This window comes from Tursiops truncatus, chromosome 20 (assembly GCF_011762595.2).
Source record: "Tursiops truncatus isolate mTurTru1 chromosome 20, mTurTru1.mat.Y, whole genome shotgun sequence".
NCBI lineage: Eukaryota > Metazoa > Chordata > Mammalia > Artiodactyla > Delphinidae > Tursiops > Tursiops truncatus.
In genome coordinates this window covers 36,776,563-36,792,247 of record NC_047053.1, presented here as the reverse complement: position 1 = coordinate 36,792,247, position 15,685 = coordinate 36,776,563, and the positions used below count along the sequence as shown (strand labels likewise).

Sequence of the window (15,685 nt, the reverse complement as noted above, 5' to 3'; positions counted from 1 at the left end):
AAATGGCTCAACCCCCAGGCCACCCGGCACACTGCTCATGGGGCCAGTGGGATGGTGTCCACAGGCGACAGCTGTTCTGCTCTTGCTCTGAGAAGAGGGCAGACACAGCTGGCCTCCTGTCTTACCCTGTCCAGGCAGCTGAACACTTGCCCAGTGCCCTCCACGGTCTCCTGTGCTTGTCCCCAGCCTGCATGTGGGCTCTGAGCCCCAGAGGTAGCAGGTGTAGCCCTCATCCGGCAGGAAGGCTCTGACTCCACCCACTTGGCTGTGTGCAAAGCTGTATAGTACAGATGGGGATGTTGAAAATATCCGTGACATATTCCAAACTGGCCTACTTTCCTATCACGAGAGAGGCCGAGACGGAGACACGAGGATGAGTGAGATGGGAGCTTGGGACCTGTTCCCATCTCCTTCTTCCTCCCCAGCTCAGTTGTTAGACAGGAGAGGGATTTGCAGCCTCTCCCAGCCGTCTCCGCCCTGTTCTGGGGCTGTGTGTTTGGGGTGTCAGTGTGGAGGGCGGTGTGGAGGAGTGAGGGTACAGGGGGTCTGGGGAGGTTGGTGGAGGAGCCAAGGCCTGGGTCCTATCTTGGGAAGCTTCCAGCCCAAGGGGCAGGGCGGTGGAGGCCATCTCACTGGACATGGGGGCTGAAAGCTTGGGTTCAAGTCCGGGTTCACCTGTGAAGCCTCGAGCAAGTTCCTTAACCTCTCTGGGCTTTGGTTTTTTCATCAGCAGAATGGGCTACACACAATCTCTGCTTACTCTCCTCAAAGGCTTGATTATGGGATTGCTTTGAAGACCGTAAAGGGCCTTGCCTTGATTAATCCACTTCTCAGACTTTTCACCTCACAGGACGGCTTAAGCGGTCGCCTGCTCCAGCCTTCTGCCTCCCAGCAGGCCTGGCAAGGCCTCCACCCTTAATCTTGGCTTCTTGATCTCTGAGTGGGGAGTCACCCACTGTCCTTGCCTGGTGCCAGGACTGTGTGTTGGGCAGGAAGTTCACACTGGGAGCTAACTTCAGTCTCTCTTGCTGACAAGGAACCCCTCGGGTGTTCGCTGGCTTCTCTCCTCCTTCACACATGAGGTGATCATTATTTTAGCTTTTCCCTTTTTAGGCTAGACATCCTCTCCTTCCCTGTTTCTCAAGATGGGCAGGATCCTTGGGGCATATTTCTAACTCTGAGAAGCTGGACTTCTTCTTGCTTACAGGTCCCTTGCCCAACTTTGGATTCTTCCAGGTGCCGGGGCAGGGTGTGGGGTGGGGGGTTGGGGGTTGTCTGTGTCTCTGCCTCAGTTTTCCCAGCTGGCTCACCACAAGAGAAATAAGTGGCCAAATTGGGAAAAATTGGTTGCTCTGGTGCCGTTGATCAGGGCAAAACCAGAAGTAATGGTTCATATTTAAACCACTTCTTATGCATGTACCCCTTATCCAGCTATTCTGCTTCTAGGAATTTATTCTACAGATAAACTCACATTGTGTGATATAAAGTAACTAGCAGGATATCTTGCACCACAGCCTAAACATCTGTCAGCGCGGCACTTTTATATGTGCTGGTGCAAAACAATCTTCTAGTTTATGTTGATCATATGCTGTCATTTGGGTAAAAGAACACAAAGGAAATGCTTGTGAACACACAGGCAAGCCCTGCAAGACCGAGAAACTGAGAATGGTGTTTGCTTCTGGTGCTGGACCTCGGTGACCAGGAACAGAGACAGTGATGGGGAAACTGACTTTTTCTTTTTGCACCTTTTGAATTTTGCATCACATGCAAATAGAATTTCCCATTAAAAAATAGGTTAAATTAATTTTTTCCAGTCCTTAAAATCTTATGAACTAATTTTTGGCCCCAGTCATATACCAGTGTTTATTACTGAGAAGGTCCGACCCCGGGTAAGGAGGGTGAAGCCAGGGATGAATGGGGCATGGAGTGATATAGAGGCCTGAGTCCTATGTTGGGAAGTTGCTTGAAGCTCCCCCAGCAAGGAATAGGGGGGCACGGAGGAGCAGCCACAGGAGGGTCCAGGAGAATCAGGGCAGCAGAATGCCCAGAATCCATGAGCACAGATGCTCTGGACGGTGGAGAAGACAGAGGGGACCAAGAGGACGAAAGCTCTGCCCTGCGAGGAGCAGACAGATGGTCACGAATAAAGCTAAGTGGGTGTTAAGAAAACCCAGGGGAGACGGAACGTCAGCTAAAATGTGTTTGTGTGCATGTGTGAGGAGGGCAGGGCTGGGGAAGGCTTTATCGAGGACGTGAGATTTGAGCTGGGCCTGGAAGTGGGTGTCACATGTCCACAGGTGCAGGGGAAGGAAAGGACAAGCCCAAAGTGGGAAACAGTATGCACAAGGGCACGGAGAGTAAAGGGAAGACACAGAGCGCGTGTGCGTGTGTGTATGCTTGTGTGTGTGCGCGTGCATGCGTCTTGTTGCTGGAGGTAGCTGGAGATAAGGCTGGAAAGACTGGGGATAGAGCAATGGAGGGCGTCAAATACGAACCTAAGAAATTTGCTGAGTGGGTCAGGCAGTCTACCCTGAGGTGACCAGATCCTCAAGGCAGTGTTTCTCAAATTCTCTATGGTAAAGGACCTTTTTTTTTTTTTTTAATATCCAATTGATTGTGAACCCATGTTGTTGTTTTATTTTTTTATAAATTAAAAAAAATGAATTTATTTTTGGCTGCGTTCGGTCTTCGTTGCTGCACGCGGCTTTCTCTGGTTGCGGCGAGCGGGGGCTACTCTTCGTTGCCGTGCACAGGTTTCTTCTCATCGCGGTGACTTCTCTTGTTGTGGAGCGCGGGCTCAGTAGTTGTGGCGCACGGGCTTAGTTGCTCCGCGGCATGTGGGATCTCCCCGGACCAGGGATCAAACCCGTGTCCCCTGCATTGGCAGGCAGATCCTTAACCATTGTGCCACCAGGGAAGTCCCTGATTGTGAACCCACGTTGTTGTTGTTTTTTTGTTTTTTTTTTTGTTTTGCGGTACGCGGACCTCTCACTGTTGTGGCCTCTCCTGTTGCGGAGCACAGGCTCCGGACGCGCAGGCTCAGCGGCCATGGCTCATGGGCCTAGCCGCTCCGTGGCATGTGGAATCTTCCCGGACTGGGGCACGAACCCGTGTCCCCTGCAACAGCAGGCGGACTCTCAACCACTGCACCACCAGGGAAGCCCGAACCCATGTTGTTTTTATAAAACACAGCAAAAATGATCATGCACTGGGACGTGTGGCAATGTTAAATCGCTATAAAGCTTTCTCAAGGATGGCTCTTCATTTCTGTACTCATCTTGTGGACCAAACTTTGAGTAGCCCTGCTCTAGGGGTCCTTGGATGGGCTGCAGAAGTCGGGGAGGCCAACACATTTCTTGCAGCTGGACATGTATGTTCATTTGTTTAGGGAAGGGTGTAAAGCTTTTGTCAGGACCTCAAAAGGTTCAAGGTCTCCAAAGGACACACTCCTCTGCTGTAGGAAGTGGTCATTAAAGGTCACTAGGAAGGATCTAGTGGGGCTTTAGAGCCAAGGGGAGCAACAAATGTGCCTGATTCATCCTAAGACCCATCCCTTCCCCGCCTGCACACAGAGGAGCCAGCCCAGGGCCAAACTTAGGGGGAAAGGACTGGGGGGTAGTGTGAGATTCCAGAGAACAAGGGGCTCACTTAGGGGCTGATTAAAATAATCTGTGGGAAAGAAAACCAGAGGGCTTTTTAAAGCTGTGTTTGGACCCAGATGATCAGCGAGGGGTGGGCCTGCCGCTGGGGCAGATGGCACGATGTTAGCTGAAGATGGGAAGCTGAGCTCCTTAGCGCTCGGTCAGGCATCTGCTGCCTGCTTGGGAAGCAGGAACCTGAAAGGGAGGCTCCCTTGGGATGGGAGCCAGGCAGAGCAGGAGGCTGCTAGGATGCAGTCTGGGTTCAGAAAACTGCATCCTGGGGTCCTGTGAGCATCTTCCAAGTGTTCAGAGAGGATGCCTGGTGCTCCAGACCATGGGGAGTGGCTGTAACTCATGTGGGTACAAGCTCCTGTTTCCCAAGAAGGCAGACTCTGAAATCTGCAGATGGGTCTACTTAATGAACTCCCTGGAAACGCCTGCTTCATTACTCTTTTTTTTTATGAGATGGAATTCATATAACATGAAATTGACCATTATACAGTGAACAACTCAGTGGCATTTACTGCATTCACCATGTTGTGCACCACCACCTCTATCTGGTTCCCAAACATTTCATCAGCCCCAAAGGGAACCCCATACCCGTTAAGTAATTGCTCCCCATTTCTTCCTCCTCCAGGCAAATCTCTATGGAGTTACTATTCTGAATATTTCCTACACGTGGAATCACACAACACATGACATTTTGTGTCTGGATCCTTTCACTGAGCAGAATGTTGAGGTTCATCCGTGTTGAAGGCAGTATTAGTACTTCCTTCCTTTATTATGGTTGAATAGTATTCCATTGTGTGGATAGGTCACAAATTGTTTATTCATCCACTGAAGGACATTTGGGCTGTTGGGTCATAGGGTAATTCTATGGTTAACTTTTTGAGGAGTTGCCAAACTGTTTCCCACAGCTACTGAGCCATTTTACATTCCCACCAGCAATAGATGAGGGTTCCACCCACTTTCATTATTAAACAGGTGATTGTTGTGACCCTGGAAGGCAAGGAGATGGTCACCAGGTGCTAACATGGGTAAAGGAGGTGAGGATGATACCTGTTCCATTTCCCTGCTGCCCACCATAGGCTTCTAAGGCTGGTTGGCAGTCCTGGCAAGGCTGCTGGCTGAAGTAGGGGTGTGTGTTCCCTTTCTTTTCCCAAGCAAGTGGATCAGAGGGTGAAATCTAGAGCCTCAAAGCCAAGCTTGGTGTGGTACTGCAGGAATTGGGCTTGTGGCCCACCTGGGATCCAGTGTCTCACGGTATGTCCTCTCAAGGATAGATACAAACTGCCTTCCTTCTCCCTGTTTTACTCCCTTCTCCTCATCTTTCTTTTCTCTTTCATTTCATTCTATGCCTAGGCGGCTGAGTAGGAAGGAAGGAGGTGGGGAGCTGCATGCATGTTTGTGGACTACATCCACAAGCCCCTCTCCCCACTGAGGCCCTGGGAGGTCATCCCAAAGTGAGGTGGGATACTGGGAATCCTCTCCCTCGCCTTTATTCCCTCCTTCTCCCAGGAGGAGACCCACTGGTATCTGCAGCACGGAGCATGGTGGCAGGCAGCTGGGGGGCAGGAGATCCAGTTCTGGCCACCTCCAGCCCTCAAAGGTCAAGGTCAGGGGAGGAAGGAGTCACCAGGGGCACTTATGGTGGCAGGAATTGGCTTTGGTGGTGGTTTAAGGAAAGGAGAGGAGAGGGACATTCATCTGTGTCACAGGGTTCTCCTGGACACTCCCTGTGTGCCAGGCCCTGCAGTGACTTGCCACTTGTCCCACTAGCAGGCAAAGCCCGAAGCTGGGAAAGCAAGAAGTCAGTCTCTACCCCACTGGCTCTCAAAGTGTGGTTCCTGCCCAGCAGCAGTAACACTTGGGAACTTGGTCGAAATGCAAATTTTCAGGCCCCTCCTCAAACTTGCTGAATCAGAAACTTTGGGGGTGGAACCCAGCAACCCCCGTTTTCACAAAGCCTCCAGGGGATTCTAATTCTTTTTTCTTTTTTAAAAAAATAAATAAATTTATTTATTTATTTAGGCTGCGTTGGGTCTTGGTTGCTGCGCGCGCGTGCGGGCTTTCTCTACTTGCGGAGAGCGGGGGCTACTCTTTGTCGCGGTGCGCGGGCTTCTCATTGCGGTGGCTTCTCTTGTCCTGGAGCACGGGCTCTAGGCGCGTGGGTTTCAGTAGTTGTGGCCCGCGGGCTCTAGAGCGCAGGCTCAGTAGTTGTGGCGCAGTTGCTGTGGGCTTAGTTGCTCTGCGGCATGTGGGATCTTCCTGGACCGGGGTTCAGGGCTCGAACCCGTGTCCCCTACATTGGCAGGCGGATTCTTAACCACTGCGCCACCAGGGAAGCCCAAGGGGATTCGAATTCTTGCTTTGGTTTAAGAACCACTGCCCTGCCCTGAGGAGGAGCCAGAGTTAATGAGGGGGGACTCAGTGTTCCCAGTCTGATGGGACAGACAAGACCCTTGCTCGCCATCTGATAGGGAAGACAGAGCCTTGTGCTCAGGAAATTCTCAGTCAGAGGGGGACATCGAGGTTTCTCAACACAAGTCCCTCTAGTGGGGTCCCTCCCTGCTGGAAGCACCAGGATGAGTTTCTCTGGAGGGGGCTGGCTACAGTTAGGGCCCCAGAGAACCTCCCCCCTTCCATTTTTACTCTCCATTCTTCAGAAAGTGGGTTTGATGTGCTAATGAGGACATCAATTATTGAGGCTTATTAGCATTCATGACAATAACAAGCAAGGGAGGGGGAATCAAGGGGAACGGAGGGAGGTCTTTTGAAACTTACTGCCTTTTACTTCTCTCCTATAGGGTGGGAGGAGGAATGGGAGAGTGAGGAATGCGGGAGGAGGCTTCAAGGTTCTCAGAGACTGAGCTGTGGTCGGAAGTCTGCAGGTCTGGGGCAGAGGGAGGCAACCTCCACCTCTCAGCTCCCCAACCCAAACCAGCCCCAGAGGCCAGCTCACTGCCCCTGGTCACTCTCTCCCCAGAAGAGGGCTCTCCACAGCCCCCTCAGCGCCTTTGGGCCACCCTTGGTGGAGTTTGGGTGGTCCAAACGGGGCTCATGAAATGCCCTAGCTAGACAATAACACTCCTGGCAGGGTGCCTTCTCGAGGATTTGGGGTGGGGGACTCTGAGGTGGCAGAGTGAGCAGTTTGGGGTGTCCCAGTATCATTTTCACATCACCTTTTCCCCTGTGGCTTTCGTTAGAGGCCCATGTGCCCCTCTGCCCACCCCAGGCCCTGAGGTGGGAGATAGATGGGCCCCAGGCTGAGCAGCTGGACAGAGGAGAAAGCTGAGCCCTACCCAGATAAGAGATAAAGAGACCATGTATTTCTCGTTCTCAAGGTCAAGGAGAACTTCCTGACTACACATGCACGGAAAGGCTCCTTGGAGGTCAGAAAGGGAGTGATGTCAACCCACCCATAGGCCTCTTCACTAGAATCCATCTTGGCTAAGAGGTGCACGCACACATGGGAGGACCCTAAGATAAACCCAATACGGACTCAGAACCAGGCAAAGCAAGGTGATTGGCCGAAGGAAACCCAGAAGAAATGCCCCATACAAATGATTCAAACTACCATGCTGGTGTGACTCTCTCTGAGTCAGCCCGTGTGTCTGTCTACACGTACTCTTTTTCCTCCTAATAAACACTTTACTTGTTTCACTAATTTTGGTCTTTGTGGGAATTCATTTCTAACAAGGTTGAAGGGCCAGGGGCCTTGTCATTGGCCACTGGTCCCCGGTGGTCGAGTGGCGAGGATTCAGCACTCTCACTGCGTGGCCTGGCTTCAATCTCTGGCCGGGGAACCGAGATCAGCCCCATCTCCCTTTTCCTGCCCAGATGTTTGTCCATGCGCAAACCCTGTTCCAAACACCCTTGGGGAAGGAGCAGTGAGGCTGAGAATTCTCACCTCTAGGGCTCTCCCTCATAACCTCGCTCCTGCGGGCTCCCAGGAAAAGGTGAGCAGGATGCGTGGAGTGAGAAGGGCAAGGAGGGTGGCAAGGTGGGTAACAATCTGCTGTTCCAATCCCTCAAACAAGCCAGCAGCCCCCTCCCAATCAAGCGCAATGCCAGAGATACAGGGGAGAAAGGCCAGAGGGAAGTTACTCGTTGAGGAATGAGAGTGGGGGCAGGGTGGCACCTGAGGCATCTCAGGTGGAGACAGCTGGCACATTGCTTGTGCCCGGGCACCATGCCAGCTTCCAGAAGCAATTCTGGTCTCTCGGCTGAAGAAATAATACCTGTGTTTCCCTCGCCCTGATCAGAGGAGATGACTTCCTCAGCCTCCTCCCTACACCAGGAGCTTGGCTTTTGAGATCAGGTAGAGGGTGGGTGGGAGGGAGCGAGGCACCTATCTTCCCTGGGACATGGGGCAGAGGATCGAGTGGGGTCAGTGAGGGTGGCTGGTGTCAGGCCATCTGCCCTCTGGCTCAACTTGGGCCTCAGGGGAGGGCCCCAAGCTTCCTGTTCAGGAGCTGTATCCCTTCTCACCCCTCCACGGACCCATGGAGGCCGCTGTCCTGCTTTGAGGAGAGGAGGGGGTCAAGTGAGCTCACAGCTATGAAGATGATCAGAAATGCTTACGCTATGTCTCTAACAAGTGAACTACACAAATAAAAAATGTTACCTGAATCTGATTTAATCTTCTAACTATGGGGGGGGCGTTCGTGATGCAGGAGGTCACTGATGTCATATTTGGAATTATTCCCAGTCTCTGGGGGCTAAGTCACAGAGCCTCCCTCCCCAAGTCCCCGAGCCCGTGGCTTCTTGGCATCTAGCGTAAAGGCCAGAAAAACCTCCATGTGACAGGACAAGCATCTTTCCAGCCATCATCCAGGATAATGCCCAGCTCCCTAACCCTGACATTAACTGTGTCTTTACCCTCTTTCTTTACTTTCTGGTCATGAGATGTGTATCAGAGTTAGGCCCCTGCCTCTGGCAGCCCACAGGGTTAGGAGATGGTGGTGGTGATAGAAAAAGAGGCTGGGAGCCTTGGAATCAGGCAAGTCTGGGTTTGAATTTCACCTTTGCTATTCTTAGATTGGGCAAGTGGCTATGCCTCTCTGAGCCTCAACTCCTTTCTCTCTGAAACGGGGCTGAAAACAGCCACTTCTGCAGGGTTGTTGAGAGGATTAAATTAGAGAATATGGGTAAAGCACACGCTGACGCCCTTCCACTTAGGTGGGCACAATGTGGGGAAGGGAGGAGAACTTGTCTCATGGCAGGGGACCTGAGGGCGAGGGGAGGGGCAGCATCCTGCGTGGTTGAGCTGTGGGCCTGGATGGAGGACCAGCAGCGAGAGTCCCCAGCCTCTGGGCTCTGAGAGGCTTGGGAGCTGGTGTCCATGCAGCTGAGGGGAAGCCACCCGCCCCCTTGCCGACCCCTCCCCTACACAGGGCCCGCTGCCTCCCATGCCCATCCTGGGCAGGCAGCCAAGCAGGGAGCTGGATAAGTGCCCACAGCACACTCAGAGGCCAAAAGATGGGCACCATCCAGTTGGCAGAGGGAGAGGCAGCTGGCCCAGGAGGGAAGAAGTCAGGGTGCCGACTGCTGGGGTCGTGTGCCCAGACGGTGTGTCCAGGACACGGCTCTTGGCTGCCCTCCTTAGCTGTCCGGCTGGAGCTGGGAAGGGCCCCTCCTCTCCTTACCCTGGCCCAGTCACCTAAGTTACTGCAACTGGAGATTAATCTCTAAGGGGCATCAGACTTGCCCCGAGCCAGGCATGTGGCTGGCTCAGGGCAGGCCGGGGGTGGGGGGTGGGGGGGTGGGAAGGAAAGTGGGAGAGCTTGGATTAAGGCTGCAACTGGGTAGACCAGGAAGTGGGGAAACCGGTTTGTCATTTGGGCCACTTGGGGTGGGGTCTCCTCTCCTGCCCCTATGCTTGCCTGCCATTCTACCTGGTGGCCTATAGCGAAGAGATGTGCTGTGCCCCTTTCTTGCCCATCTAAGCTGGCTTTGGGAATGCCGGGAGTAAATAAAAGGGGCAGGGGACCTTCCCCTCTCCAAGAGAAGCTTGGGAGAGAAGGGACAGGACAGAGAACCGGAGAGAGAGAGAGAGAGCAAGCAACAAGGACAGGAGGAGGAGGGGACAGAGTGACCCAGAGAAGTCTGTGGAGCCAACAGGTAGGCCAAGGTGGGACAGGGAGGGGGTGGGAGTGAGGCAGGGGTGGGGCAGCGCTGGCGCTCTGCAGGCTTCGGTGGAGGTGGCAATGGCGTCGCCAAGTGAGGTGTGAGAAGCGGCAGGAGCTGGAGCACCCTCCTTTGTAGTCCTGCTTAGCCGATTGGCCGACTCCCCTCACTCACAGCACGGGCCGCTGCAGTTCCAGCAGAAGCCTCCAGGAGGGGCCGCCACCCGAGCTGGGGGCAAGGAGACAGCCCAGCAGGGGGCGCCGTGGGACTGGGTCCCCTTGGCTAAGCCGGGTCTAAGGAGACAGCTAGGGGGGCGTCCCGGCACAGGCAGAGGAGGGTCCAGACTCTCCCTGCATAGGGCGCCTGTGGCTTCCGGAGGTCACCTTGGCTGAAGAGTAGCTCCCCCAGTCCCTCCCTGCCCCCGTCCGTCCCCGAATGCTTCTCCATCCTAAGGCGCGCACGGACTAGGAGACCGAGAAGTTTCCGCACCCTCCAGGTGCACCCCTTCCTCCGATGCCGGCCCCCACTTTAGGCATTAGTCCCTGTCATGGCTTGAGGATTGCTCTGGGGGGAAGAAGCAGGTGCAGCGGGGAGGGGAGCGTGAGTGCTCCCCGCACCCCAAGCCCGGCCGCGCGCTGCGGGGTCCCGCAGTGCAGCTGGAGGGCGCGAGGCGCCGGCCCCCTCCCGTCCCTGCTCCCCGCCACCCCGGCGGCCCTTTGTACGTTCAGGCCACACGCGCGTGCTCGCGCCGCGCGCGCTCCAGCCCGCAGTGACACACCCGCGCCGGCGCGCGCGCGCGCGCGCGCGCACACACACACACACACACACACACACACACTCGCTCTCGCACACTCGGTGACACGCCCGCGCGCGCGCACCCACACGCCCGGCCGCCGGCGCCCTCCCAGCTGGTCCACCCCGGCGGGGCCCGCGCCCCCGGCCCGCCCGCCTGGCACCGCGCCCCGGGGCTGGGGCCCAGCGAGGAGCCCGCGAGGCGGCGAGAGGGCGAGCGCCAGGCAGGCCGGCCCGGGGCCCCCGCCCCCCGCGCCCCCGCCCGATGGGGAACGCTCCGTCCCAAGGCATGTCCCTGTCTCTCTCCTTCCTAATGTGCCTCCATGCTTAAGTGGAAGGTATTTCTGTTTTCTTTGTGTGTTTTCCCCTCGGCCGGGGGCGGGGGCGGCGGCCGGGCCGGGGAGGCGGCGGCCGACGGGGCGAGGGATGCTCGGGGCGCAGGTGTGTGGGGGGCAGGGGACCGCGGCGCTCCGGGCTTGGGAGAAGGACCGGGGCGAGAGGAGTGCTGGGACCAGAGAGGGGGTCCTGCATTGGAGAGGCTGGAGACCGGGTGGGGAGGGCCTCGTGAGGCCCGGGGAAGGGGGCCCGAAGGGTTAAAATTTAAAGGGGTTTATGTGGAGGGGGGAGGGAGGGAGAAAAGAGGAAGGGAGATGGATGGTGAGGAGAGCGGAGGAGGGGAGTGGTCCATCCGAGGTGGAGGAAGAGGAGGATGCAGGGGGAGGCGAAGGGGATGGAGAAGTGGTGGGAGCATTAAAGGCCTCTTTCCCCCAGGTCCCAGAATGGGGTGCACGCCCTTGGATGGTGGTGGTAGGCGCTTTGCGCCCGCCCCCCAGGGAAGGAAGAGGATTAGTGTATTCTGGGGTTGGTTGTGTTGCCAGGATACAAGCCTGTATTCCCCGCACCCCCCTCCCCAGTCACCTCGAGGCCCTAGCCCTGGAGACCTGGGAGCCTAAGCAGCAGTTGCAGGACTGGGGACCCGCTCCCCGCTAGGCTGGCGGGAGGGGGAGGGGCTGGGGAGGGGCCATTTGATCTTAAGCCCTCCCCTTGCAGAGGCCAGAGGGCAGGGGAGGGCGCCCCCAGCTGGGGAGAGCATCTCGGGTGAATGAGGAAGTAGGGACTGCCGGAGGCTGAGCGGCAGAGGGCGGGGCTGGGGAGGGGCCGCGCTAGCCCCCCCTCCCCTCCCACGCACCCCTTTGCTACGTCAGAAGCTCCCTGGCCAGCTCCGAGTCCTGTCGGTGGGGGCAGCAGGATGCTGGTGGAAGCAGAGGGGGCCGGCCGGGTGCCTCCGCAGCTCGGCTGGCAGGGCCCGGCGGGGTGTGTGCAGCTGCTGGTGCGAGCCCCTCCGCCCCACCCCTCCCCATGCAGCCCTGGCAGTGCCTCCGGCGCTTTGCCCTGGCCTGGTGGGAGAGGACAGCGGAGGGCAGCGCCCGATCTTCCAGGGAGGAGGCTGGACCGAGGGACCCCGGGGGCCGAGGGGAGCCAGGTGAGCAAGGACAGGGAGTGTGCAAGGAGGAGATCCTGGACTGCCAGTCCCTCTTCCCAAATACGAGGGAACCAGGAGGTCCTTGCAGCCCCCAACTTTAGGAGAAGTGGGTTCCTGGCTGGAGCTTTTCAGAAGGTGTTGGAGCTACTGTTGTTTTGGGGAGGGGGAAACAGATAAGGGCTGGGAGTCTGGGGCAGATGACCAGACTTCCAGGCTTGTGGGTCTGAATATTCCTTGGTGTTGGGTTTGAGCACTTTGGGGTGGGGATAGGATGCCTTCTTTCCAACTCTGGATATCTTGGTCTGGGTGACCTTGAGCCAACTGCTTTGCTGTCTAACTCTGTGCCTCAGTTTCTCTCATTCCCTTCCCCATCCTTCTTGCTGGTCTTAAAGAATTGGTGATGCTTTTGAGGGAGGCTGTCACTGTGAAAACGTGGGGCTTTGTCATCACTGGTGGCAGCTGTGATGGTGGTGGTTTCTGGCATGGTTGCGCGTGTGTACATATGTGGGGGGCAGTTATGGTTTCCGTGTGAGGTCTTTTGCTGGTTTTAGTTGATGTTGGGCCCCCTGTGGGCAAGTGTCAGGGTCCGGCATTCATACAGGAAGGAGGGCTCCAGGCAAGCTGGGAGTTGTTGGGGCAGAGACTTAGCTGGTGGCCTAGTGTGGAAGCAAGGGATGGAGCATAACAGGAGGGGGTTCCAAGAATAAGATTCCCCCCTCCACCCAGACTGCCGGGCACCCAGGCACCATTGGCAGCAAGTGCAAAGGCTTTGCCCTGGCTTCCTGCCACTGCGCCTTGGGGACAAGAGGGTCTTTGTCCAGTGCTCCCCCCACCCCTGCTCCTTCCGCCCTTACCATGTTGGCCAGTTCTCTGTGATGACCCTCAGGGCCGGGATGGAGATGCAGGTCCCCCATGTGCTCTGGAGATCTGGAAGAAGCAACTGTGGTCTCAGGCACTGCTGAGCGGAGACGGGGAGCTCTTCTAGGGGAAGGGTCCCTGGGAATGAGCCATTGGGAGCTTTGATCCCACCGCATGCTTTCCGCTCGCCTCCTTGCCTAACGCGGAGGGGATGGGGTCTGGGGTCTTCATGGCCTGATTCCTGCTGGGAATCCAGGGTTCCATGTTTCTTACATATGTACAGGGCAGAGTTGGGTGCTGTGATGCAGAGCCCCAGATGATCTCTCTCTTTCTCTCTCTCTGGCTAGGGACCCACCCTGGAAAAAAGGTTTAATTAGAACCATTGATTCCTTCTTTGGCTGTGAGCATCGATCTCACCGGTGTGGTCAGAGCTGGGGGTGATGGTGGCGCGGCTGCCGTCTGCCCAGTTCGAACCTTGGCTTTCTCTGACAAAACCCAAGCTTAGGAGGGAGGGGGCTAGGGTCTTTGAAGTACCAGATCTGTTTTAGCCCCATCTCCACCCCAGGTTAGGTCTTGGGGAAAGAAGGGAGACGAGGTTGAGGGTTTGACCTGAGGGAGCTGTGTTTGGGGTTTGAGGGTGCTGAGTAGTGGGCCTGGGGCTCGGGAATGGAGGGGCGGCTTGGTTGGAAGGGAGATGGGAGGCCACTGGGTGGGCAGGCAGAGATTTCAGGGGAAGGATCTGGAGCTTGCCATTAAAGCTTTGCTTTCGAGGAATCCCAAGCACTTATCTCCTCCAAGCCCTGGCAAGGAGATCCGATTTCTTCCTTAGTTTGTGTCTTCGAGGCCCAGAGAGGGACAGAGACGGTCTCAGAGGCCCAGTGGGCCTGGGTCTAGCCTTTGAGCCTGGCTGCCTGACCGAGTGGCCCCTGCCTAGGCACAGAGAACGAAAGGTGAGGCTCCAGGCAGCCTCCGATCTGGTCTCTGGGTTTGGTGGGAGGTGGGGGACAGATTGTGCCCCCGCCCCAAGCCCCAGCTGCCCATCGTGGGTGGGCTGGTGCAGGTGCAGGCTTCAATGAGCCACTCAGATGCTCTTTGAAGAATCCCTTGTTGGCTTCCTAGGGCCCATTCGAGCAAAGATAATAAAAATCTGGCCGTCAGCGGGTTTGAGGGCTGAACTTGCTTCCCCTCCTTTCATTCCCAGCTCTGAAAAGCAGAGATGAAGGCTTTGGATTTGGCTGGGAAGCAGCGCTTGCCTGGCCCGAGGGAGGGAGGGAAGGAGAGCAGGGAGGGAGGCAGAAGAGGGAGGACTGATTTCCCGGCAGCCGGGGTGTTTGCTGGGGAGGTGGGCAGAGGGTCAGGGACCTGGTCCCCTACTCTTGCCAGGCAGCCTCAGGCCTCGATGGGGCTCCTATGCCCCTCGCCCAGGCTCCAGCCTTGTCCTTCAGTTCCAGAGGCTGGGAGCCCCCCCTTCGGCTCCACTGCTCCCACATTCTCCCCTCTGCTCCTCAGATCCCCCCACTTTCTCCCCCCCTGGTGCCCCCCCATCCCTGCCCCTCCATTTTTCTCCCTCTGCCCTTCCCGCTGTCTCTCCTCTTTGTCTCCCCCTTCTGCTCCTTAGTCTCCCCTTTTCTGTCTGTCTGCCCCCTCATACCTGTCTCTCTTCTTTCCTTAGCATCTGTCCTGCTTTCTAGGACTGTCTGGAAGGTTAAGAAGCCAAGCTGGTTGGAGGGAGGGAAGGAGCTGCAGCCACGGAAGGGACCAGCCTGAGTTGACTATTATGGTCTGTCAGGAGTCATAGTCATCAGAGTCCAGGCGGAAGGGGGCCTCTGAGCGCTTAGAGATGTGTGTGTAGTGAGGGCGCCACCCCCTCCCCGCACACAGCGGGCACCTTGCCCTGACATTGGGCTTCAGACACTCAAGTTCTCCTGCCGCCTTCTACTGCTTGGCTGCCGGAAACCAATGCCTCCGGCCTCTGGCCCCTCCACACCTCTGGTCGCCCACTGTCCAGGCATCATCGCCGCCCTTGCCCATGGTTCCCCCACATCCACTACTCAGGCTCACAGGAGGAAGGGAAGGGTCCAAGGGAACCCCTACAGGCCCTGTGACCCCTTCACCATCTTGTAGGCCCCCCCACATGGAAGACAGGACTGTCATGGAAAGAGCACTGGACTGAGTAAAGAGACCTCGTTAGGATCCTGCCTCAAGCGCCCAAATGTCCGAGTGACCTTGAGCAAGTCCCTTCCTGGCAAGGGCCTCTTTCCTCACCTGTGAAATGAGGGGGCACAGGCTGGCTCCTCTCCAAGGTCTCTTCTGACATTCCACCGTTGTTGTGTCTCTCTTCTGGGTGATTTGCATATGCTTTGCATATATCAATGATGCCTGCTTGAAGGGGGAGGGTGCCGCCCACGGGGACCAGAGCCCCACCCACCACTCCAATTCCCCTTGCCCATTGGCCCAGGCTGTCACTGCTGGAATCTCCCAGAGGGATGGAAGCCGGGTGAGGCCTGAGAATTCCCTGGGGAGGTGGCTTCTGTGCTCCAGCCGTCCTAGAGGCAGGATGGGGGGATAGCCCTAGTGGAGGGGACCCCTACCCTCATCACTCCGGCTCTAGAAAGTCCAAACAGTGAAACCAAGTGGGTGTGAATTCACTACGGTTGCCTGTGGCTACCACGGGGTGTGTGAAACCCCACTGAGCCTGGCAGAGGGGTCAGGGCCTGAGCACCTCTAGACGCCAGGAGCTTAGCTAGGTGTAAGAGGTGTAAGAGTCCCTCCTCTGGCTTCA

General features: G+C 56.6%; 1 protein-coding gene and 1 long non-coding RNA gene across 3 annotated transcripts in view; one reads left to right on the top strand and one right to left on the bottom strand.

The window, feature by feature from the left end:
- The first annotated feature begins 11,748 nt into the window (after positions 1-11,748).
- SRCIN1 (SRC kinase signaling inhibitor 1) overlaps positions 11,749-15,685 on the top strand; it is a 66,578-nt gene continuing 62,641 nt past the window's right edge. Inside the window, exon 1 of one of the 2 annotated variants that reach the window (XM_073798517.1) lies at positions 11,749-12,045. In XM_073798517.1, coding sequence (XP_073654618.1) covers positions 11,922-12,045 — 124 coding nt within the window. In that variant the 5' untranslated portion in view covers positions 11,749-11,921. The remainder of the gene's footprint in view (positions 12,046-15,685) is intronic. The other variant, XM_033847202.2, reaches the window with a different exon arrangement.
- On the bottom strand, positions 12,468-15,233 carry LOC141277433 (uncharacterized). Its single transcript, XR_012328858.1, has 3 exons — positions 15,169-15,233; positions 12,900-12,972; positions 12,468-12,701 (listed from the first exon to the last, which is right to left on the bottom strand). It is a non-coding gene; the product is annotated as an uncharacterized lncRNA (long non-coding RNA).